The sequence below is a fragment of the Falco rusticolus genome, chromosome 3, assembly GCF_015220075.1.
Source record: "Falco rusticolus isolate bFalRus1 chromosome 3, bFalRus1.pri, whole genome shotgun sequence".
Lineage (NCBI taxonomy): Eukaryota > Metazoa > Chordata > Aves > Falconiformes > Falconidae > Falco > Falco rusticolus.
In genome coordinates, this window is record NC_051189.1 from 61,716,712 (window position 1) to 61,742,723 (window position 26,012).

The 26,012-nt window shown below is 41.8% G+C and overlaps 1 protein-coding gene across 1 annotated transcript; it reads left to right on the top strand.

The window, feature by feature from the left end:
• The first annotated feature begins 3,328 nt into the window (after positions 1-3,328).
• On the top strand, positions 3,329-17,821 carry CIDEA (cell death inducing DFFA like effector a). Its single transcript, XM_037379823.1, has 5 exons — positions 3,329-3,439; positions 7,458-7,614; positions 7,801-7,947; positions 10,157-10,338; positions 13,517-17,821. The coding sequence occupies exons 1-5, from the start codon at positions 3,402-3,404 to the stop codon at positions 13,650-13,652; spliced, it is 660 nt and encodes a 219-aa protein (XP_037235720.1). The 5' UTR covers positions 3,329-3,401; the 3' UTR covers positions 13,653-17,821.
• Positions 17,822-26,012: the final 8,191 nt, after the last annotated feature.

Below are 26,012 nucleotides of genomic sequence, written 5' to 3' on the forward strand. Positions count from 1 at the left end.
ATTTTTAACATGAACAGCCTGACAGAAATAAAGCAGAATCAGAGACAGTGGAGATAGAAACCTGCTGAACAGCAAAATCAGTTCAGAAAAAAATACTGTTATTTTGAGGACACAGTGAAGAATAGAAAGTTGGGTCGCTATGGAAGGCATAAAAAATAATTAAATTTACTTAGGGGTGGTCACAAGAGTGGTTCTAACAGCAGTCAGGATCAGCCTTAGTCAAAAATAGGAAAGGGCAGAAAGACTGAACAGAAGGTTAGCTTCTGCAAATCGAAGCTGAGCCTTGTAATCTATTACCTTTGTTGCTAAGGCTGGTGTACCTCTGCACTTCCCTCTTAAATCAAGGGAAGCAAGGTACAGAAACAATTTATTCTGCATTAATCTCACTCATGTAATTTGTCAGAGCTTTGAGAAACAGAAGGAACACCCAAACAGATCCTTGGTGGTGTCCTGATTTATCTTTAGTTTGAATACTGGTCCAAGCAATGCCTGTGTCTAATTGACTTCACATCTTCAGCAGGCAACTGATCCCAACACCTAACAGTTACCTTAGAGTTGAAATGTTTCTTAATGAACAGCTTAATTCTCCTTTCCTACAGGATATGCCCCTGTAGGCATAAAGAAAAAGTAATTCTATTCTTCTTCACAGTGTTCTCTACAATCATTGCAGCCCATGATTCACATCTCCACTCAGTCTTTCTATTTCCCAAACTATACAGCCCATATACCATGTTTTCCAGATCTCGATCATTCCCACTTTCCTCTGTGTTTGTTGCAATTTGTCAACTTTTTTCTTAAAGGATGGTAAGGAAAATCTGGTCTGATACTGCGCACTCACCAATGTGAAATTGCATGCAAAACTATTTCAAGTGCCTTCTCCTCCCTGTTAAATATTCCATGTGCAGACTTTATTCATAGCAATGTGACCCCCGTGAGGAGTGACTTAAGCAAACTTTTTTAACATGAACTGCAGTGGACAAGTAACACGTATGCAGTCAGTCACTGCACCTCAGCAAAGGGGCAGCAAGACAGTAATTTAGTAAGAGGGATTAACACAGTTGCTTATTTAACTCCACCTCTAGTGTTCACTCCCTTCAACATCAGCCATGTACTTTGTTCCCTGCATGATTAATGTTTTCAGTGATGACTGAAGCAAAATGTTGCTAAGTATTCTGGCCTCCTCACCTCAACCTACGGTTCATTTCCCCTCCCTGTAAGAGAGTGGGATGATTCTGCCTCTTACAGCTGGTGTCCTTATACTGAATGTTATCTTGTCACATCCCTTTTTAATGAGATCTCATTTTTTGCCTTGGCCTGCCGGTCTTGGCTTGTGTTACTGTCTTATACTCTTCCTCAGTAGGTTCTGCACACATCTTATTTGCACGCCGTCTTACTGGTGTTTAAAGACACTCCTTTGCTGAGATGCCCAGCTCCTAGGTCAGTGATTTTACCCATCTGATGGTTTTACTGCTGCTTGCTCAGTAAAAAAAGGGAGCACTAGTGTAGCTTGTGAAACCACAGGTAATACCCTCCTCTCCTTACAGATCAGAAAAGACTTCAAAAGGACATGTTTTTCCTGTTACTCCTAAGTCAACAGCTGTGTTTGTATAAGTTATGACAAGTAGTAGTGCTGCTGGAGGAACATGTCCCTGCCTTAGAGCTGTGGCAGCCCTTGCACTGGCTACGTCATCGTGGGGGGCTGCTTGGCAGTGACTGCACTGGTTGGATGTCTCTGCAGAGACCTCTGGGAAGAGGCATGCGACTGGAGGAAAGCTAAGCTTCTGCAAGGCCAAAATTTCCACCTCCTCCAGACATTTGTGACCTGGCTTGTTCAGAAAAAAAGTTACTATGATTTCCATATGGTTTCCAGGGGGTACTCTCCCTTCTTTTCCACACAGAGGGGTAGGAAGAGACAGACCATCTGACAAAACATCCTCTCCTTCTCCCCTATTTTCTACCTCCACAGCAGTAAAAGCTGCAGTGTATACACAAGTTTTTTAACATTAGATAAACACTTGGTAAGAATTCCTTACAAACATGCCACTTTGCATAAGTAACTTCACCTGTGGCCCACAATCAACCACAAGACACAAATCCAGGGGAAAACAGGCAGTTTGGAGTTCAGCGCCCAGAGAACTATTTACTGTTCCCCATTCACCACCCTCCATGATGTATTGTCAGGGACAAATTGCAGAACCGTAACAAAATTAAATGTCATAGAAAACAGGAAAAGAAAGGGTTAATGTATTAGGTGGGTGTGGGGAGGTGTGTGTGTGGGGGGGGTGTATATGCCCACACACCTGCAAGCCCTAAGTAGCCTGAGGAGGAAGAGATAAAAGTCTGGGCTCAGCATCTCAGTAGGAAGTTTGTTGGTTTAAGCTTTGCTCTGAGGGAAGGAGCTATTTACTCCACTAGGCTGTGAAAGATGGCATCCAAGAAAACAATTTGCCCTGGACTAAAAGGTTAGTTGTTTGTTTTTTAATGGCTTATAAGGGCCCTAAAGCTGAGGACTGAAGGCATCTGGCAGGGGTCAGCCTGCCTGCTAGAGAAGCCTGGAGAGCAAAGAAAGAAACACTGTGAGTGGCGCTCCCAGCCCTTGACAGGCTGGCACAGGAAAAACAATCCAGGTAACTACATATTCCTGACCCTGGGGGTAACCTGAGTGCTGGGGCCTCTGGGGTCTTTCCCTGGTCCGAAGTGACCGTGTTTCCTGGGCCAGGCTGTTGCCCAAGAGCCAGGTTCTGAGGCTCTTGGTTATGTTTTCCCTGGTTTTCCTCTGTTTTCTGATTGGACAGCTCTGAGAAACAACTTGGATTCAGAGCCAAAAAATACTGTACTTGTGTCCACAGGCATACATGGAAAGGAAAGCTGCCTTTTACCTGCTCGGTAAACAGAAGCTGCTGCTCCCCTGCCTGTAGGAATAACACTAAATGCCTCTACTGAAGCTATGGTATACATTAATCCAATCCATAAGCTTATTCACAGGCTCTAAAATCAGAAGCAGAGCCACTTAATCTGTTGATTTGCCCTAACGCTGAGAGGCTTCAGAAGGGATTGGCTTCCACTGCCGCTGTACTAGCTGTAACTAGCTAGTATGTGGTACGTAACTCGGACACCAAACGCAGTTCTCCTTGCTCCTTTGCCAGGTAAATCATAGGGCAAAATGCACCTACAGAAACGTTCCTTCCTAAGCGCGCCGTCCGGCACCTGCCATCGCTCCCGGTGCCGGGGCAAGCTGTAAATCCAGCCGGGGCTCAACGCCGCCGTGACCCGCTGCCGGGGGCGGGGCGCCCCCTGCCCCGCACGCCCCGCCCCGCCGCCCGCTCCCGGCGCCGCGGGGCGGGGCCGCTCCCGCACCACTTAAGCGCCGCGGGCGGCGCTGCGCCGCGGCCGGGCCGGCCATGGAGGCGGTGCGGGAGTACGTGGGCTCGCTGGCGCGGTGAGTGCGGGGGGCGGCAGGGCCGGGGAAGAGCCGGCTCCGCGTCGCTGCGTTTGTCGGCTCCGGCTGTTCAGGAGCGAAGGGTGCTTTCCAGGCTGGGCGTGAGGGCTGGTCGCGGGAGGGTGGGGGTAAACCTGATGGACGCGGGGTGGGAGAGGCGGGCGGGCAGCTCTCGCAGCCTTCCGAGCCCCGCACGAAGGGCTGCCGAGGGACGCGCAAGCAGAAGCGTTGCGGTTTGAGCTCCTTTCGCCGGTGCGGTTGCTGGGATGCGTTCACCTCTCGGCAGGTGTGCGCAAAGAGCCTGAGCGTCAGGTGCGGAGCCTCGGTGTAGTTGGTATTGTCACTTGTACTCGGTGGCAGCGGGCACCGCGTGCTAACCACATCCATAGAAGTACAGTTCTGTACGCCGTTCAAAAATGAATCTACTTCTAGCTGCAGTTCTGGTATCTCTGCAGCTAATGTTTTAGCGGGGAAACCGAGTCTGCAGCCTGGTCAGACCCTGTCTGACTAATTTCTGACTCCTTTTTTTTTGCTTTGCTGTTACTGCTGTTGTCATTTGCCTGTGAACTCTAACCTCAAAACCAAACCGTGCCATATTCTGAAGCCACTCGTGGTTGTGCAACATTGATTTTTCTGAGTGAGGCTGAAGATAGTTGCACCACATTTTTAGGCAAACATATGAGGCATACTGCAAACAAAGATAGAGTGAAATGTATGTACAGGGCTCAAGGGAGGCTTTTAATACCTGGATTCAACAACAACAAAAAAATTCTCTCCCACCAGCTGTGAAAATATGCTGAATGGCTAGGGCAGTGTCTGCGCATCCCTGTAGCAATATTGTAGTTATACCAAACTGGACAACACACTAGAGTTTGAAGATATTTGCTCTCTCAATTATAAACATATTTGCATTTTCCACTGACATAGCATCCTTCACTCTTCTAGGGAAGAGTTATGAATTGACTCTTTTGGCTTCAAAGAATAGTAAAACAGGAGTGGAGTTGTCTCTATCTAACATGTCACTCAACTTTCTAATAAAGCTGACTGTACCTCAGTATGTTCCTTTCCACCACTTATTTCCTGACTTTGATAGTCTTTTAATAGGAAGTTCTTTTTGGTAACTCCAATCTATCAGAGGATTTCCCTGCATCATGAATTGGCTTGACTGGTTTCTGAGGACAACTGCAGCAAAAAGGGATCTTTCTAGGAGCCCTGAATGTAGGCTGTCCTGTTTGAGTCTGTGGCATTTGAGGGGGAATAAAGGAAAAACAAGCTTTCAGCAATAGCATCAGAAACTGAAGGGTTTATACTCTGTTTACCTGGCTTTTTTTAATCACACTGGCTTTTGTTTCCTAGTAAGTCTCATTAACTGAAACCTCAACCTGCACTGGAGCCCAGACTTGCTTCATAAACAGACTTGGTTTAAAGATTATATTGATTAGTTTTATTGACATGTAGGTGAAACGGCATCAATGTTAAATAACTGTTAAATGAGACTTTGGCTTCTGTTAAGTGACTGTCTGGTGGAGCTAATGGAAGTCCTGTTTTATTATTCTTTTTGGGTTTGGGTTTTTTTTCTGACTTTTTACATCTGATAGAGCTGTGTAGCAGTGTGAGGTGATTGATCTTTAATCACCTTTAAATTTCTTTAATTTTCTTCAGAAAATGCTGCTCAGAGCTGCAAAACATGGCTTGTATAGTTGGCTGTGCTAATGCTGGAGGTGAACTGTGTTGGCTCAGGTCCTGCCCATGAGTTGTACACCTAACGCTGTGTATCAGGATGTATGTTTTGGCTTTTTTTTCTTATGCTTTGTGTTTTGTGAATGACAACTCGGCTTAAGGAATGGGAAAGAAAACTGTTCAACAGGACTGGCTTTTATTGTCCTCACAAAAAAAAAAAATTGTCTTGGCAGTACTGTCACATATACCACTTAAGTAGCTATTCTATGTGCTAGTTTTCAAGTGTGCGAGAGGGAACAGCCGGTAACTAGCTCTGAAAACATTGTCTCTTGAATCCTGAGTGTTGTGATTTCTAACATCAGAGTGCCCTGTGAAGAGGAGTCACCAGCCCCAAGGTAGATGAGCAGGCTTTGTATCTAAGGAAAAGACTTGAGTGATTCACAACGGGACCTGCCCACAGACCAGTGGGGTAATTGGGAGACTTAAGTCAGTGAAGAGATTAACAAACATGCCCTGTCCTAGTATGCCTTCCTTTTGTGAAGCTTCAATATCTTTGTCAGTGCTACTCTGTCACCTTGTCTTCCTCCCTGGTCTTTGCCCTTCTCCAGGAGGAAAGTGCTTGTTAGCCCTTTAATTTGAAACAGTGCCTGTGTCCTGAAAACCATACTGACTGTTCATCATTGCCAGCTTTGTTACAAGAAGGACAGACTTCCGCCAGCTGTATGTATATATATGCAAACTGTTGAAAGCCTGGAACCTAATGGTTAGACAGTACTACCAAGAAAGTAGTAGCTTGAGCTAGAATAAAACTGTTGAACATCCCCCTCCTTTAAAAAAATAAAAGGTCCGATAATGCTGAGGAGTTTCCGAAGAAGGTAGGCTTTGGTGTACAGAGGAAAGGCAATAGCTCAAAGCCCTGTAGAAAGGCAGTTCAGATAGAGTTTCAGCAATTAATTTATTTCCTGCTTTCAATCTGACCAGTCACAAAAATGACTTTCTGCGCATCCCAAGAATATGCCTAAAGACCAGAGAAGAGGATTGGAAAAAATAGTTATTCTCCCTAGTTAATGTGGACTTGCACAAAAGGTGTGACTGGGATGTTATTAGTTGAGTAACTTTATACCATTTCATCACTATTCTAGGAATCCCTGTATTCTTTCTCTGGCTGCAGAAAGAAACTGCCATTTCACTCCCTCCCTGTGAAAGTCTCCGAGAGTAGACTTTACTACATAAAGTTGACCTTTTATACCTATTTGGGAGAACAAAATGGGGGTGCATCCCTTTCCCACCCCCTGTGCCATTTGGTATTAAGGAGCAAAAGGTATACAGGTGGTAAAGTCCAGGAGTGTGGGAGACAAAATATTGCCTCCCTTTTTAAAAGACTTCTTGGAGATCAATCCTTTCCAGGTGTTGTGTGGAGGGTGATTTTTGGCAAGCTGGCTATTGAATTAACCAATGTAATGTGGCAGCAAAAAGCTGTTGCTAGGTGTAGATGGGAGCAGGTCTGTATCTTGGTGTGGGAGTAGGCAATTACCAGTACTACGCACTCAGTTTACCTAAAGGAACCTAAACAGTCACTATTAAAAGATGTGATTGCCTAGGAAAACTTCAAACACTTTTAGAAAGTGGTTTAAATTCTTCCAGCCTCTCTGGTGGCCTGCTCCAACACAATGCATTTATGAACTTTGATCTTAATTTTCATTTCATTTAACTACTTTTGGTACATTAGGGCACAAACAAGTCTTATTTTGTGATTTTTTTCAAAACTGGTTGAAGCTTCATAGGCTGTAGATACTATTTAAAAGATAAACAACTTGGCTGTTTGAAAGTCAAGCATAACTGTATCAAAAAGCTCTGCTTGTGTTCTGATGCAAGGTGGTTTGAATTTGGGTAATATGTTCAGTTTCCTAAAGCAAACTCATTTCAACTAGCTGAAAGTAGTCTTGTGTGTTATCTCATTGAGTGCTTCTCTTGCAGGTAAAGAGAATGACCTAAGTGGCTGAATGCAGCAAGAGCTGCTGCCTTTCTAATTCAGTGTTAAAACCTGTCAGCCTCACTGTAACCATGACCTTGACATCAGTTGAGCTAGGGGTAGCCCACATCTGCTTGAAACGTTCTTAATTTTAGAAGTGTTTTCAAATGTCACTGGCAAAAGGAAGTTTAGAGACATGCCTGTAGGGCTATGTAGTATTTAGCTTTGAAAGCAAGTTCCATGAGTCTAATGTGACCTGTGAATTACTTGTATAACGTGCTTACATCAATGAACTCAACAGTCCTGCTTCTCACAGTACTTGACATGACTATTTTTATAACTATGCTGAATTTTTATTTGTTGTAGATCTTTGGTATCCATGGGAGCATCTGTGGGAGCAGTAACAAAACAGACCCTGTTCCCTTCTCTCATGCCTGCAGGGCGACCCTTCCGTGTATCAAATGCCTCCAGAAGCAGCCGGAAAGGAATTGTTGCAAGCAGTCTACAAGAGCTCATCAGCAAGGTATAGCAAACATTCCTACTCTGGATGAAACTTATAGTGAAGTACGGTATCCCAGAAAGGCAACACACAGACTCTTGTTCTTCTAAAAATCATTACTTGGGAAGTTCAGGAGGATGTCAGATAAGCCAGTCTTAATATGAAATGATGGCCCTTTTTTGAATGCTAAAGTCTACTGGTTTTTTGCAGACTTTAGATGCCTTCCTTATATCTGCTGGGATAGTTACTCTTGTTCTGGAGGAAGATGGCACAGTTGTGGACACAGAGGAGTTCTTCAAGTCCCTGGATGATAATACACACTTCATGGTTCTAGAAAAAGGACAGAAATGGACCCAAGTAAGTGTTGACTACCTCTCTCTCACTTAGATAGAAGTGAATGGAAGAATGCCTGTGGCCGCTGTAATTGTTGGAAAGAGGGAAGAGGAAAAAAACTTCCCTTGAAGAAGGCAAGGTATCAACTCCTTGCTAAGCTTTCCTGGAGGACAAATCAAGTTGTTCTTTTTTATTGTCCCTTGCTTGGACATAGAACTATTGGCAAAAATCTGCCAAGAATTGAAATGAAACATTACAATGGAAAAACAAGGAAAATCCCCTGCTTTTGGAGAGCTTCAGAAATAACATTGGTTTTGAGCCTTTTTGTAACATAAAGAAAATAAGGACTTCGACTGCGTGAAGTAAAAAACACGATGTCTTTTAAAGATTAGCTTTTGGGGGGGGAAATACCAAAATTAAGTCATGTAAAACAAGTTTTGCCTTGTGAATGCAGTAATCGTTTAGTGAAGGTTAGAAAAATGCCTGTGTTTAATCTTGGAAACAGCTGAAAGATGTCATTAAAACCTGATGTTAATCTACATGCTTCAAGATATTTTTAAGAACCATTAAGGCTGGCTAGCTTTAGCCTTCTGATTGTATCAACTTAGTGTTCAATTTGTGGTTCTGGGGGGGGAATAGCCATCTATTAATGTTAATAAGATAGTCAAATTCCTAATTGTCTTTCCATAGGATAGTTGTTTCTAGAAAGCTAGCATTAAAATTTCTTCTACCAGGTGCAGAGCTAGCTGAGGAGCTGTAAGCAGGTCTACCATTTTTCTGTTTGTACACAGATGGCTCAATTGTGTGGCCCTGTTCTCACAGTTTCCTGCTGTGGTGTGGGCAGTTTGCATATTTTTCCCCAAGATACCTCACTGGTTTATCAACCTGCTGCATCTGGGCCATGAGCTCCAAAACCAGAATAAAAGTTGCAGCCAGAGTATGACTCCACGTTGCTCCTTTCCTCTCTGCCCTGTGTCCTGTCTGACATGGCAGCAGAACAAGCTTGAACGTTGCCCCCTCTTCAGGTTGTGCTGAATGACAGCAGGAGGACTGCTGCAGCTTCACAAATCATCTGAAGTTGTAGCACAAGCGCTATCATGCTTTATCCAAATATTCTGGGTGCTAGTGGGGGTGGGTGGGATGGGAGGGACATGACACACATGCTACCAAGAATGCCAGCTACTTGTACATATCCAAAACTGTTGTTGATAGGGGGCCCTTTTGGTGGAGCTCAGAGGCTATCAAAGTAAAACAGGCATAAAATTGCTGGCTAATGATATACTACAGTGTTTAACTTGGTCTGACTTATCATGGCACTGTCTGAGTGCTGGGGTGACAAGTACAAAAAGTCTTACACAACTTTATTGCTTCATTTAGCATGCAAAAAACAGCTTGGCAGCTGCCAAGTGGTTAACCTTGAGCACAACATGCTGAGCAGACAGAGTATCCCATCTACCCACTAGATGTCTCTATAAATATGGTTTGTCTTTACCATTTTCTTGAAGCAAGTGATCCTGAAAGCCTCACTGTCAGCCCTGAAGCAGACAAGTGCTGCTTTCAATAAAGGAGGCTTGGATTTAAGGTGGAAGATGACTTTCCATGTTCCTCTTCCTTTGCTTTTTCTCTTAAACTCAGTATTAAACCCCAGGCCTAATCAGTAGTGGTTCCCTCCTCATCTTACTACTTTAGTAGGAAGAAAGAGAAATGTTAAGAGCCAGGATTTGAAGTCTGGACCTGACTTTTCACAGGTGTCATCTTTGCAGCTGTCTCTAAAGAGTTCTCATCAGTATTGTATTCCTTTAAGCAGAGGAACCTAATGTCATCCTAGTTGTTTGGTGGCCCGTTTCAGTACAGATTAACTGTGCTACGTGAGCTGGCAACTGGAACATACCAGGATACTTAAATGGCAGGAACACATTACCTGTGGCTTCAGTATATCTGAAGAAAGAACTCAGGAAAGAAATATTCAGGAGGTGCTATGTCACTCTAGAACTTCTGTGTCTGTTTGGAATAGCCTCAGAAGCCTGGTCAAGACTTGAACAAAATTATATAAACTGTACACTTTTTTTTCCTCTGTGCTAATGCTCTTTAATTTTGGTTTAGAATTGATCAAGAGCTAGCCCCAAGACTGGAATAAGCAAGCTCTTTCTAAAGAGCTGCACTGTTAATGATTGTTTCACTTAATTTCACTTTGGTTCATGGTAAAAACTGTCATTCCCTCTTTTTAAATTAGACAAGAAATGGAGTTGCTGCTGTGAGACAAAAGAAGAAAATGGGAGTAGCTAACATCACGTTTGATCTGTACAAGCTGAACCCTAAGGATTTTATTGGCTGCTTAAACATCAAGGCAACCTTTTATGAGATTTACTCTGTCTCGTATGATATCAAATGTATGGGAGCAAAAAGCATATTGCGGTAAGTGTTTCCACTACGGATCAGGTGTATGCATTAATATAAAATCTGTGTTTGCTTATTGCTTCTGTGAAGCAGGTGTATTTATAAACTTGGTATTTTTACTAATTCTTACATACTGGCTAATATGCTGAATCTTCCTTTGTAAGGTGTGGATAGCTGATTTGTAAAAAACTTACCATAGCTTTTTATGGTGGAATCTTAAATTTTCTCCAAGGCAAAAATCTTGTCAGATTGTGTTTACTGCAGAGGTTTAGGTACAGTCTTTGTTTTCCTGAGAGAATTTCCCCAGATTTCTCTGACTCGTTTGAAGAATGCAGGAAACTGAGGAAGAAGCATTGGACTCTTTGAAGGGGGGACTTCAAAGGGATGAAATGAAAGGAATTTGAGATCTAATGCCAAGAGATCTTAAAGCTTGCTCAGGCTTTTCAATACCTGGCTGCCAAATTCACCACCTGAGCTACATGGAAGCAAAGGAAAATGGAAGAGAGATGACATACTCTAATGTCTTAATGTGAATTTGTTGTCTGTAGTAAGACTGATGTCACTGTTTCAAGCTAGCTGTTCTCTAAGCAAACTAACAGAGCCTATCAAGGCCCACTGTCTCGTGCAGGACTAATCTGTGGTGCGTTGTGAGTTTGATAGAACTGGCTGTTGGGAAATGCTGTGTTATGCAGGGGCAGAATAATACCTGTCCCTTCCACTGCTTTCAACAGTGTGTTGAAAGTCTGTGCCTTGTCAAAGCCAGCAGTGTCCTACCCTGGTTGAAGAAAACTTGTAAGTTCAAACACCTTCCCAAAGGTGCCATATGTTGACAAGTGTTTAAGCTGCAGCCCTGAATTTCTCTCTCCGACCTTCCAAATTCTAGTTGAGACACAACAGTGTAGTGTTGCTGCATCTTAATACTTGAGGAACAGATCTGCCTGTACAGAACGAACAGATGTACATGCCAAAAGTGAGGCTTTCACTTCCTCTGAGCAACTTGTAGTCTTTAGTTTGAAGTCTTCAAATAGTCCCTTGTCTCATGATGCAGGTATTAAGTATTGTAATGCTAATCTTGTTCCCTGTCTTTTGGCCTGACTGACCTCTTCCGCTCTGCTTAGGTGGTCCCTTGCTTAATCTTTCAGGCTACAGCTGGTGTGATCATAAATGAGACTCGTGCTGCAGTGATTATCCAGCTATATACTATGCCTTCCTGTACCAATGACTTCCTTAGCCTTTCTTCAAAGCAAAGGTTTACCCTTGAACAGCTGCACTGATCTAGTTCCTATGTTTGTCAGGTCTCTTGGGCCAGAACAAATTTTGATTTCTGGCTATCTACTATGGAGATGAGTATCAGCACTGTAACTTGCACTGCTAAGGAGAGTTTGAAGTGACAGTTCTGTCTCCCTGCCAACACAGGGCAGCTGGTGAGAAAGAAGTGGTGCTGGCAAACAGCTGAAGTAGCTGTGGAGTTCTTTTGGAAGCACTGTTATGTTAGAGTTGAGCTGTAAGAGAAGTGCCAGGGTCAGGTTGGGAAAATAGTCAGCTAGGAAAGAACAGGGGTGACAGAAGAGATAACCTTGGGTACTCTTGAACACAACAGTGAGGTGGCCTGTCTCAACTTGCTGTTGAAACTGGAGACAATGTTAGGTTCTTGTAGTGCCTCTGCTAATGAGTTCCACATTAACTCTGCCCTCTCCCTGAGCCTGCTTGCAGAGTGTGAAGGGAAGGGACTGTAAAACACTGCAGTTGTTCATTGGTGGGAGGGGCTCAAAGCTTGCCAGATACTGGTTAGTGTATTTCCCCTAATGGTTTCTCCCTGTAGTGTCCAACTGAAGGATTGAATGTCCAGTTCAACAAATAACTTGCTCCATGGCTTAAGTGACAACTGCTCTGGTGTGCAAGTGACACACTGCAGCTGCTCAAAAGCTGGGTACCAGGTGCAGCTTTCCTTACAACTGTAAAGCTCTTTGGCCTGTGCTATCTGGTGGAGGAAAGGACATACTGAAATGGCACGTGTGGGAAGCACAAATAAGGGTACAGTGCTTTTCAAAGGCTTCCCAGGCTCTGAGTACAAGGTGTTCTGCTCTTTTGAAGCATCAGATTTTGACTGCAAACCTTCTTTCATCACGGGGGGTGTAATTAATGTTTAAGAAGAAGACTTTGCCTTCTCTGTTAGAGCTCAAAGGAGAAGTAAGTAGTAGCAGAGGGTTCACAGCTGCATGTTTTCTCAGACAAGAATTAAGATTATCTTCCCCCTTTTTTTGCAGAAGAGGAATGCTGGTGTGATTCCTGCATCTTCAGGAACTGTTCCCTTTCCACTTTTGGAATGGTTCCAGTTCTTGTGCCACTTCCCCAAAGTCTCAGCTTCATACTTGTGAGGGCCCACTTAACTTTTGGGGGATGAGGCTTGAATATATAGCTCTTGGTACTGATGTCCCTGTTGTTTCTTGGGGAATGGGAGGAAGACACAGCTATAAGTTGAATAAATGACCATTCAAATACAATGATCTCTTTTCCTCTACAGTCCTGCAGTGATCTGCAGCTTATATGGTAGACCTCTGATGTAAGAACCTGATCTTAGTTTATGGATCTGTACTGATTCTTACATGGTATTATGTATTTGAATGCTGGTACTTACTAAATCTTTAAAAAAATAGAATAGCTGTGAACTGAGAATTCTTAAGGCTTGGAGCTTGGACAGCATTAATTTGCCTGGCTTCACTTGTTTTGCTGCTGGGCATCCACTGTAATGTGATTGCTCAGCTTCAGATCTAATCAACTTTGATCTGTAGCTTGGGGATGCTGGCAGTGTTATATTAGTAAATGGCCTAAAAGTGAAACATGAGGTGGATTCATGCTGCAGGAATGCTGCTGGGCTGTCAGGCAAAGTTGTCTTCAGTGGTGCTCTAGTAGTTTGAGTGATGTCTTTGCAGAAGGCCTGTAAATGGCTAACAAGATGACAGCCTGCTCTGTTAAATGTGTTTTCTGATTCTGCCAACATGTCAATGGTTTTCATCAGTGGCCACAAGTATTTTTTTCTAATGATGGTACAAAAATTACTAGCTTCTGAGAAGTGAGAAGGAATGAGAGTTTTAAATATATCTACCTAATTCATCCTAAAGGTGATGTGGGTGGGGAGAAAGGGGGGTAATGTCATCCTGATAGTGATTTTGGTTTGGTTTTTTTTTATTCCTAGGAAGATGCTTCAGCTGATGTCCCATGCAGCACAAATAACTGGACAGTTTCTTCTCTATACTGGAACATATATGTTGCAGTTGATGGGTGAATATGATGAAGATGGTGCATGTACAACAACATCAAGGCGGCAGTAGTGAGCACAGCTGCACTTCTGATACCGGATCCTTTTGCTTAGACATTTTCTTGCCCAGTTTTGATTGTAATGATGTTTTATAGTAGGGGGATGTCCACTGATGTGAACTAACATTTTTCCCATTTGGGAATGCTTGTAGGCCTTAGTCATAAAATAAGTATTGGGTGTTCACAGGCTCTTAACACAGCAAAAGGATGGGTGCCTAATGTCTGAGAATTTGGCAGAAGGAGAGAGGGCAGGTTTTTGCCCCAGCAACACCAAATGGAGACTAAGTATACTTAGAAACTTGCATGCTTTGTAACCAGTGGAATATTTCTTGCATTGATCAAAACGTAGTTTGATTGGGGTGTTTTTCATGGCTGTCTACTTGCCTTCTGAATGGACTGGGCTGTAAGGTGGAGGCACTGTGGGCTTTTTGTTTTAATCCTTAACAGTGCTTGTATTGGTGCCCAACTGGTATTAGGGTACAGAAGGGTGAAGTGTACTTATTTACTCCTGCTAATAATAGAACTACACAATACAACTGAATCTTGGTTCAGTAACTGACTACTTTCATGAAGTCTGGTTGGAGAAAGTACAACTACTAAGCAGAAGATTAAAACTTAGCCTTGTTTCCCTTAAAACAACTAACAACATTTCATTATATCTCTATATTTTTCTTCAAATCTACAGAAAGTTCAGGTTAGTGTAGCTGATACCAGTTGAAGAACCTGATATATTTAATGGCTCTCATGTCCAGTTCTGCCTGAAATAATGAATAACTTGCCATAGTTTCATTAATATGGCTTACAAGCAACCTGCTGAAGCTTCCTTCAGGGATTAAACAATCACTTCTTGAGGTTTTTACTGTTCAGTCACAAGATGACACTACATCCCAAGTTGTACTTGAGGTACATGTAAGAGATGCTGGATTTTGATGCCCCTGTGTTCAGGGGAGAGCAGCAGGACACCAGCTAGTCTTGTGTGACATACATATGTTCTAAACCGGGTATCTGTGTTTTGATAGTCTCCCAAGACAAGCTATATTAAAGGGAAAAGTTTTTAATCTTTAGGTAGAATGGTCTGTAATGTTTTCTACAGTTTAGCAAACTGCTAGTGTGGCCAGCTTCCAGTAAACTTTGTTCAATAGGGTAGAAAACTGGAAAATGAGCAGTGTTAGGCATCTTGCATCAAAATACAAACTCCCATTGCTGAAGGGGAAAAAGCCCGGCTTTGATTGTTCCTAGGTGTGGCTTTTGAGGTTTCCATTTGTTTGCTCATGAAGAATTTTAGTAAGTTGTTAGTCTTGCTTAAGACTGAAAGCTGTTAAGGAGATGGCAGATACAGGTAAATGTGTCTGACCTGACAGCAGGTGTCACCTAGGAGGAAAAGCTCTGGTGCCAGTGAACAAGTGGGGCAGGGGAAGAACGTAATGGGAATGAAAGGGAAAGACCAGTGTGGACCTCACAGTGCTTACCATGCCTTTCCTGAGATGGGAATCCATTAGCTATGTGCATCAACTGCGCTGATCAGTTGGAGGAAAACCTAATCTGCTGAAAGAGAAACAGGTAGACTGAAAAGACCAAGTGTTATGGTCAGTGGGAATTATTCTGATCTGTCGGTGGTCTGTTCACTTCAAATGTCACTAGTATGTGGCAATGTTGGTTTTGCTTTTATCTGCAAATTTTACCTTCATGTGCTTATTTTTACCTTCTCTTTGTGGATGTGACTTAGCCAGCTGGTGTTGTATTTTTCAAATCACTCTTGTGATGAAAAGCAGCCCAAATCCCAGTGTTAAAGGGACTGATGGACACAAATTCAGTAGGTCTCTGCCTGTCTCTTCAGTAATGGTATTAAAAATAAGTAGACAGCTAAGAAAACCCTTAGATTTTTTTTTTTCCTGATTTCTGTTGTTTCCCATCTACTTCTGAGTGTTTGCTGGAGAAGGTGGGAGGGCACACTGCCTGAGACAAGGGGAGGACTGGTTCTTTCCTAATTTCTCACAGGAAAGAATGCCTGTAGCTTGCAGAACTGTCAGGTTTCCTTCAGAAGAAAAACTATTTTGTGAGTAGTGAGAGAGTTTATATTAAAATGGAAGGTTTATACTTCATCTGTATTGTTCTTGACACCTTACACACACGCCTCTATTTTTGCCATGATAACTGTAGGCCAAAGTCTTTCTGCTCCTATCAAGAAATTGCATTTAACTGTTGCAGTGCAAGGAGTTTGTCATTAATTCTTTCAGTTTTTAATGACTACTTATTCTGTTAAAACAAACCCACCTCATGAAAGCAACTCCATGTAATGGTCCTAAAAATATTTATGTTGCTAACATTAAAAAACCTCAACAAACAACTTGCATAGTTCAGTATTACTTTGTGTGAATTGTCTCTTCAACATCTATAATATAAAAGCTTTTGCAAGTCTTAACTATGCAGATCTCAAATTCCAGCCTTTTATAGCCGGGGCGATTGTTACAGAACTAACATTCCGTGGTTTCCAGTGGTCCTATCAGAGAAACTGGTGTGATCTAAAATGCTAGCTTGGTATGAACTTGCAATGTTTTTAGGCAGCTTCTTTAACAGCTTAGCACTTGAGCTGCTGAAGGACATGTGAGGTGCAAGGTCTCTGCCTCAGAGCATCTCCCTCTAATTCAAAATGCAAACAGTGAAACAAAGTAACTCAGCTTTGATATTTTTTCAAAATGGGAGAAGTGTCTTGGAAGCTGTAAGTGTCAAATGTTTCATTGCTTCTGAATCGGGGCTTTGCCACAGGCTCAGTATTTGGGGGGGCGGTATTTGCTACTATACCAGCTTCATTCCAGAGATAAAGTTTTGGCTGTGGGTCAGACTAGTGGAGTTTGTCACTCTCAGAGTTGCAACCAGTTTGACTTTTTTTTTTTTACAGACTGCTTAGGAAGCATAGCTTTTACTTCAGCTGTATGTGGTACACAGAAAAGAACAACTTCAACATTATCTCTTTCATAAAATTATATAAAAGTAGCATACAATATCTAGCAAGACACAGGAAAAACTAAAAGCATAGGCTTTTAACTGCAGGTATGTAGAGAAGAAGCTAACTTTTCTAGTTGACATTTTCGGCTTTAATTTGTTTTTCAGTAAACTCTGTTAATCTGCACTTGTTACTGTTGCAGTCAGTTGGTAGCAGTGATTGCTTGAAGGTGTGAAACATGTTTACTGCCTCCTGGTTTGCAGTGGTGACCCTTTTTGCCTGTTGCTTTGCATCACTTACTAACAATGCACCAAGTCATACTCTCTAGTTACCAAAAAAGGAATTTTCACTGAAGTACTCTCTTGTTGACTCAGGCACAGTTCATGCTTTGCAGGCAAAACAAAGTTGCTGTCTTTATGACTAGAATGAAGAATCTAGTAGCTTTTGTTTGCAATTTATCATTATTTCATTTCCTTCCTTTCATAAATCGACAAAGCTGTTGCTTTCTTGCACCTTCCTATTCTTTCAGGAGGAATAGAATTAAAGCTTTTCTGTACAGAGGGAGAGGAAAAGGCAGGGTCTGAATTCCTTAAACAATTTAGAATATGCCCTAGGAAACATCCTGAATACCTTCCCTACAGAGAAGGGAAGGGTAAAGAAAGGAAAATGGGACTTTGAGCTGAAAGTTTTTTTCAGTACAGTGAGTAGAGAAGTGTTAACAACTTAGGAAATATTTGTAAGTCTGAATATTAACTGTGAAGATAAAACTACATTTGATCACTTGTAACTGACTAGAATTATAACTCTAAATCATTTCAGCATGCTGCTTCCTGAGATAGGACTTGAACTAAAGGCACAAGCTTCCTTAAAAACAAAAAACTTTAAAACCAAAGTATATTTTTTACTTGATGCCTCAAGTTTTGCTGAAGGTATTAATGTGATTAACAGCTTCAGTTATGTATTAGTATCCTTGAGGGGTTTAGAGTTAATCACTGCTTTCTCTACCTTACCTTGCGATATATGCAGTGAAGACATTTATATACATGAGGATTGCTGTTTTGCTAAGGGAAAAGATAGTATTTTACCACTTCACAATTTTCAAGATCAGTTGTTTAACTTGCTATGAAAATTGAAATGGGTGAGAATTGTCAGTGATGGCAATATTTTTCTGATGTGTGGTGCCAATTATAAGAAACACTGTCCATGAATGAATAAATAAAATCAAATAGTGGCTTTGGATGTTGTCTCTGTTAATTTCCTGAATAACTTATTCCTGAAATCATAGATGCTGATGGACCTATGGTCTGGCACAGACAGTTTCCAAATGCTGCACTGCAGCAGTGAAGTAACTGGATACTATTACATGGCTCTGAACTCTTAACTCTTTACTGCTGACTCAGTTTCTGGCCTCAGAGAAACCCTGCAAACTGTTTCCTTTCCTACAAAAGGAATGCTTTCCATCTTTTACCAAAATAGCAAAAGACTACAAACTACTGAGTACAGGAGAAAGAAGGCTTCAGCAACCTCTGGTTTTCACCAAATACTGTAAGGATCAAGGACCTCTCTTTCTAATGCCTCATGAAAACTCCCTACAGTCATTTACCTACAGAGACAGTAGTATGCAGTTGATTGCAGGGAAATACAACTTTAGTGAAATATTAGGTTTGTCTAGCTCAGGATTACCTTAGTCTTCAGTGTGCTCAGTCTAGTGCATTTCTAGCTACTAAGTACATCCTGTACTTGGCTTAACGGACAGTTTTTCAGAACTTGAGTACTGAGCACTTTACCTCTTGTGGGAAAGCCAAGGTCTGATTTCTTGCTGTGGAAAAGCACAAAATGGCAGCATAGTGGGTTTAGTGGCAAGGTGTTGGCAGTTGCAGGGGTGGAGGGATGCTGTGGGAGTAGTTTCTATGAGTAGGGACCAGGTGCTGCCTCTGCATGGTACAGAGCTGCTTCCAGCAGGCTCCACATTCCCCAAAGCAGAGCCCCTCAGCCAAGTTGGTGGTGCCTCTGTGGAAGCATATTTAAGACAGGGTAAAAAACCAAATGCTGTGCAGCAGCTGTGAGACAGGACTGAGAAAAATGTGAAAAAGCCCTGCAGACACAAGGTCAAAAAAGAAGGAAGGGAAGGAGGTGCTATAGGTGCCAAAGCAGAGCTTCCCCTGCAGCCTGTGGTAAAGACCACTGTGAAACACATTGCTCCCCTGCAGCCCACAGAGGACCACACCAGAGAAGATATCCATGCTACAGGCCATGGAGCATCCCGTGCTACAGCAGATGGACATGCCTTGAAGGAAACTGCAGCCCATGGAGACCCTACTCCTGGCAAGACAAGCCCATGCAGGAGCAGGTTTTCTGGCAGGACCTGTTACCCATGGGGGACCCACACTGGAGGGGTCTGCTGCTGAAGGGCTGTACTCCATGGAGAGGACTCATACTGGAGCAGTTCCTGAAGTACTGTGTCCTGTTGGAAGGGTTCACACTAGAGCAGAGGAAAGGTGTGAGGAGAGCAGCAGAGAGGAACTGTTGTGAACTGACTGTGACCATCATTCCCCTGTGCTGCTTGGGGCCATGGAGAAGGAGGTAGAAGATTTGGGAATGATGGAATGAAGTTGAGCTTGGGAAGAAGTGGGAGGGGAAGGTGGTTTTAGTGTTGTCTTTGTTTCTCGCTATCCTATGTTATTTTTAATTGACAATAAATTAAACTGATCTTCCCTGAGTACGATCTCTCTTGCTGGTGTTGGTAACTGGTGAGTGATCTCCCTGTCTTTATCTCAACCCACAAGCTTTTTCATCTTATTTTCTCTCCTTGTCCTGTTGAGGTGACAGAGTAATAGATTGGCTTGGTGGGCACCTGGCAGCCAGCCAAGGTTAACCCAACACAAGCACAAAACACTAAAAGTAAAAATAAGCAAGAAATAAGCTGTCTGTGTTATAGGTGACTAGTAAAATTGGAAAAAAATCTTTTGGAGTATTTTCTGAATGGTTTTTCACAGCTGTGTTTGCAGGGACAAAATCCAGTCATACATAGGACAAGGTTCATCTTTTCAGTTGTCATGATACAAACTATTTACTAACCTCAATATTAAGCACGGTTTGTTTAAGGTCACCCATCAGTCTGAATCATTCATAGCAGGCCCCATTCCTAATATATACTTGGTTAGGAATATTTATTAATAAATATTGTCACTTGAAAGAGAAACTATTTCACTTGAAATAGTACCGTTGTTTTATAAAACAGCTAATGAAATGCAACGCTAGAAATACAGTATGTCTTACTAGAGCCTAGAATCAGGATAATGCATTCTATGCAGTTCTAACATAAAAAGTTGATTCATCATCAGTTTTATACAAAGTTTACTTTAATAATTAGCATACATTATGTATAGATTAGGTTTTGGGGTTTTTTTTCTTGAGTAATATAACTATTGTCAAGTGTTGGTTGTGGTTCTGTTGTGTGGTTAAAAAAAAGAAGCTTAGATACTCAGACAACTGTATTTAAGAAAACAGCAGCTTAATGATGTAGGTAGTCTATTATAGACCCAGAGAAATCTCAGACATCTAAGAAGTCCTTTAAAGTCTTAAAGCTAGGTATAATTATTTCTGATGTATTTTGTAATTAACCGTGGAGTCCATAATCCTTTATGTTAAAAGCACTTCTAATTACAAAGTATCTTCCCATGCATAAGTACATGACTTGGTTTGATGCTGCTGTCTATTAAGTAGTGTTTTCAAATACTCTTCCCCATCACAAAAATCAGGAAAGAATAAGCAAGAAAATGATAAGTAATCTTATTTAAGGGCTAATGATTTTTTTTTACTGAGCTAGACAAACTGAAGTCTACAGCATTCTCTGTTTTATTCCTGAAAAGCTAGAGTGCAAATGGCATCATTTCAGTGATTCCCAAACCAAATTTGCTTAATTTAGGCCCTCTCCCAGGTGCAGCTTTCCTGCTTTTGTGCCCACTTGGGGAAGTTGTCTAGAAAAGCTGCCTAAACAGTTGCAGAATATTGTTCTAATCTGCTCTTGACTCCCTGAGTGATCAAGCTTTCAAAAAAAAGTCACTATCTTCCAGAATAACTGATGTGTTTTCAGAGACACTTGATTATTCAACAATAACCCCATTTCATCTGAAATCAGAAATTGCTAAACAGTTGCTGCAAATAGTTAGCTGTTCTGGTCTCCCAGAAAAGCCACTTAATCTTTGGATGGGATGATCAAGCTGGTTTTCTTCACCATTATAAACATTTTCTGCAAACTACATTGAGATCAGAATTTCATCTAGATAAGGAAAGTACAGTCTTGCTTCTGTGACCACTGAATTCAGTAAACAATTATCTTAATTCCTCCTATGTCCTGGCCCTGACATCATACTGTGTTTAATTTTCACAAGAGTTGTGATCAGTGAAAACAAAGCAGGTTTTGTCACTAGCAGCATTAACAATGACTAAAGGAAGTAGTAATCTAATGGATATTAGTCAGTTTTGTTTCCATGACTTCTACTTCTCCAAAGGGTTGGGTATTTGGGTTGGTTTTTGGGTTTGGGTTTTTTTGTTTGGTTTTTTTTTCTTTTCATGGTTGGTTTCGGTGTTTGTTTTTTAATTTCTTTCCCCAGAAAATTCCAACTGCTACATTCTGCTTTTCACTTAGAAGCTCCCAGCACTTCTTGCACTGCTTTTGTTTGCTTTCATCTAAACCATTCTCTGTGTCTGGAGGCATTACCTAGGTGCCACCAGCTTCAAGCACTCAGTTTCTTCTGCGATTTTTCTGTGCCTTGCTCTGGTGACCCCTTTACACATGCAAACTGTTACATTGTTCCAGTTGTGGCCTTCTATCACCTTTTCCAGATTCCCTTTGGCCACATTCAAACTAAAAATACTTAAATGACCCGTGGGGGAGGGGGGAAGGCAGGTGTTTAAGCAAATGTAACTGTCTTGCTCTATCTGTAGTTCATATAAAGTCTTTTTACATAGAGATGGCCAGCCTCCTTGTTTATGTAGCATTTTTAGCATAACTGTCTTTCACAGTGACCAAACTGGGGTCCTGAGATTAAAGCTTTTGATTAGTTAGAGCTGCACCCTATTCCTGACAGATCATAGAGGCCACATAAAGTCCCTATTCAGTAAGGAGGGACAGACACCGCAATGAAATCATTTTACACAACAGAGATGTATCTTTCTGCAAATCTTCCATGCGCAGGCAACAACTGTGTCTCCACACCCTTCCCGCAAAGCAAAGGCATTCAATTGTGCAGTCAACATATATTGTAACCCCATATCCTCATGCATTCTAGTACACTGTTTAACAAGTGGACCGTGAAACGGATTATTCACTAGGGGCGAGCAGTGGGTTGAGTCCTGGCCATGGGCCAGACTGACCTCTTACATTCTTAGCATTCATAAGCCTTTAAATCATTAATATGGTAATGCTGCTAATAGGCTGCTGTCCAAGGCAACCAGGCGTACACTCTCAGTCTCACTGCTGCAGAGTGGTTTTCTAAAAAAAACCAACAAACAGATCAGTTCTCTGTGTGTAAATGTTGTCTTCCCCTCCTAATTCCCAACTGGTAGCTCTCAGAGTACCCTGCTCAGAGGAGGAGGATGTTTCAGCTGTTTTTGTGCGTTCAGTACCAGACCACATTCCTTCAGAGGCTGTACCCACCCACCCTTGACAGTATTGCAGACTGCACTGTTAAAAATAAGCCAGGCTTTGTCCAGTCGTGGCTTCTGTTGTACTGTTCATCCTGGGGCTGATGGACTTGTGAGGAATGGTGCTCTTCACCTTACAAATGTAATCTGAGAGAATCATTTATGAAGCAGGCTGGAAGTGGTGTGCTGATTTGGTTTGGACATATGTGACATACAAGTAGGACCTACGCTGGTGAGAGAAGGGTGGCAGCCAGGAGCCACTCACCACCCAAGAAAAAGGGTAAGAAAGAAAACTGTGACTCACCTGTGAAATCCAAGACCTGACCTGAGCAATTTATAATTTATTTTAGCTGCAAAACTACTCTTACAAACAAGTGTTTTTATCAGTGAGATGAATCACTTTTACTTGGAAAGCTACACATTTCATCTCAAATACATGTTTTGCTTAGTGTTAAAAAGCTGACAGTCTAGACAGAACTCCAACCCTTTGTCTTAGAGGTCTATTTCTTTTTTCTCAGGGAATAAACCCACAAAAAGTTAGTTTGTGGAATACAACCTACACCTATCCTTTCCCTCTTCCCCTCCCACATGCTGCAGTACAGATCTCTGCTGCAAGGTGTTTTACTCAAGAGTGTTAGGGAGACTGAGCTGGATGGGATAAAATGTAAGTGCTCTTCTGCTGTAACAACAAAAGACAGGAAACAAAGTCTTGATCAGATCTATTGGTTGTGCTTGGACGTGATCAACTTAGTTCTAAATGATCTGGGGAAAAAAGTAATGAACTGCTGAATCTGATTGCATAAAAATCTTCAGGACAGTCAAAACTGCTAACAGATTGTGTTTCAGAAGCATTTCATTATAGGGATTTGAATAAAAAATCACCTGATGAAATGTAATATCCATAACTGCATAACACAGGGAAAAACAACTCTGTGCTGCAGTGAAGGGATCTGATTTAGCTGTCACTGCTCTCAAAAGACATCTTGGAAGTAGTGTGGATAGTTCAATGAAAAAAAAGCTCAGCAGCAATCAAGAGGGCAAACACAACATTAAGACTTACTAGAAAATAAAGACCAGGACCATCCTATATCACTGCATAAATCAATGGCCATGATTTGAATACCGTCACTCTCATTTCACAGAGGCTGCAGCAGAGCTAGTACACATAGAGAAGGGTGATAAGCAAGGACTATCACAGGAGTGACATGTTCCCCTCAAACAGATTAATTCAGCTAATGCTTTCAGCTCAGAAAATGTTGGACAGATAGGGAAAGAAATACTAATACAAAACAAATACTAAAACCTTCACTTTACAACACACAGGTACAATGGTCATTAAGAACTGTTAGTCACTGTTTCTCAGAATAGAATTATGGCGAACCAAACTAAAGCATAAGCTTTAAAACAGAAAGAAGTACTTTGCAGAAGGGAATTCAGTTTTGTGTGGCAGGCAACGCCATAGGAGACTTTGGAGGCTGAAAGTGTAACTGGGTTAAAAAGCAATTATGTAACTTGATGGATGCTTCAAAAGGTCTATTAAATATGATGTTCCAGATCCATTCTTTGGTTCAACAAAGCCTTAATCACTGATTGCCAGGATGTAGAAGGGCATTTTGGGTGAAACATTACCATACTGTTTCCCTAGCACCCATCACTGGCTACCATCAGAGATGTAATTCTAGATTAGATGGATGTTCCACCTAATCAAGGCCAGCTGCTGTCAGTGTACTCATATGATCAGAACATGCTTTTTCTCCCGACAGCCTTTAGCATGACTTATGGTTAATAGACCATTTTGTCCTCGTTCTGATGTCTCCTGCACTCAAAACACACTGATAAGATCTGCTTATATTGGCATCTATTCAGAGCTGACTAAACTCTGAAAGCAATTCATCAATATCTCAGATTCATTGTTCTCTTACTGCATGATACAGATAATGAAGAGTACACGTTCCAGCTAAGATTTGTTTTCACTCTCTCCTTCAAACAGCTCAGTTCCCAAAAATCTCTGATGTGCAGAGAGGCTGGAGAATTGAATGTGGATAAATTCCTGCCTTAATTTTGTATTCCTATACTCTCAGTGGTAGCTATAAGAAAATACAATATTTTACTGACTATGTTGAACACACAGTGCAGCCCATTCTCTGGCTCTGTTTGTTTATGTAGCTAAGTGACCCATTAGAATGGAAGTTAGAAACATAGCCACACCAAACACACATTCAGCCTGACAAAACAGGCAGGTATATGCCTCCCTCATCTCCAGCTGCTACAGCTGTTGCATAAAAATCACTACAAGCAACTCTGCAAAAAGTCCTGGATGAGTTATTGTTAGCACTGAGGCTAAGCACAGGGAGAAACAAAGGACTGAAAGAAAATACTCAATTCCAAAGGACAGAAAATGCGTTACAAATGAAAAGACAATAAGCGCTGGAAAGTGCAAAGGCAACTGAACTCAAACCCGTTAATATTCAGGGTTGGAGTTATACTGGTTTTCCATTCATCTTGTCAAACAGTGAGAAAAGCATGTGAAAATGCAGGTAGATACTCCTTTTAACAGTATAGTGGAATTCCTCCTGGGTTGCTTCACAGTCTCTCAGACATTTCATCCATAAACATAATTAGCCCTTATCTCATGTAGTGACCTCTGCTTTAACATTACAAAGTTCAGACTGCATCTGTGGCCTAAAACACAAACACCAGCATTACCTCCATTGACAGGTACAGTTACAAAGCAGACAGGTGAGCAGCATTAAAACAAACACGTGAGTACTAAGTTTGAGCCTGCGTGACAATTAGTGACACCATAGCTTCCACAGCTATAAGCTTATTGGCAGAGAAGCAAAGCAATAACTGTTTGAGGACCATATGAAATATAATGGCTTTTCTAGGCAAAATATCAGCTGCAAAACATCTGTGATAAATGTATATGCTGGTGTTAGCCTTATTAGACGGTATGCTTCTCTGTGTGTGTGTGTCTTGCTCTCCTCCCCTTTTAAAAGGTTTGACCATGCTGTTGGGTTCTTGAGGTGTTTCTAGATTCTTCTGCAGCTGCAACATCTCTCACGTGCCTGTGGCAGATTTTGTCACAAGAGGCTGACAAACTGAAAAGGAGGTGGTGGTAGAGGTACATGGGCCCGTACTTGAACAGAACATGACTTCCTACGCTTTGTTTCCTCAGGAAGACTGGCAGAAAAACCCAAAGCCAAGCCATTTTAAGACTTTTTTTCCTATTTCTTAGCTTGCGTGAAAAAAATTCAGACTAAAGAGGAAAGAAAAGAACAACAGAGACCCTTGGACCTTCCTCTTAAAGGTGACTATGGGTTTAGTAGCATTTACTAGCCTGCTACAAGCTGTCAGAGTGAGTCCATCACATGGATTATATTTTGTGCTTTGGTAGTTAATGTAAGTGTTAATGAGCTTTATAACACTGGATGGTCCCTGCTGATATTCTTCGGTATCAAAATACAGCATATTTATCATTCAGAAAAAGAAAATAGTAGCTATCATGTTAACTGTTCTGCTATGACATGAATTTCTCTCTAGTCCTTAAAAACTCCAGTAAATAGAAATAGTCCTAGCAACAACCCTGATATAAACACAAATGTGTTTCCTGAAAAGCAGGAAGCAGCTTAACAATCATATCATATGACTAGCTAAATACAGAAGAACTTTGCTGGGGTTTTTCCAGGGCACTAAAGAAAATTTCCATGTGACTCTGTGGGACATGACTGTTGCTTGGGCTGCTATTACTGGAAAATCCTTTTACTCTGTAGCATGGGCA

What these genes read in the sequence shown, in the direction of transcription:
- CIDEA (XM_037379823.1), top strand. Translation starts at nt 3,402, where the DNA reads ATGGAGGCGGTGCGGGAGTACGTGGGCTCGCTGGCGCG. An exon ending in TACGTGGGCTCGCTGGCGCG is followed by an intron (nt 3,440 to 7,457) that starts GTGAGTGCGGGG and finishes TATTTGTTGTAG; the next exon opens with ATCTTTGGTATCCATGGGAG. An exon ending in TACAAGAGCTCATCAGCAAG is followed by an intron (nt 7,615 to 7,800) that starts GTATAGCAAACA and finishes GGTTTTTTGCAG; the next exon opens with ACTTTAGATGCCTTCCTTAT.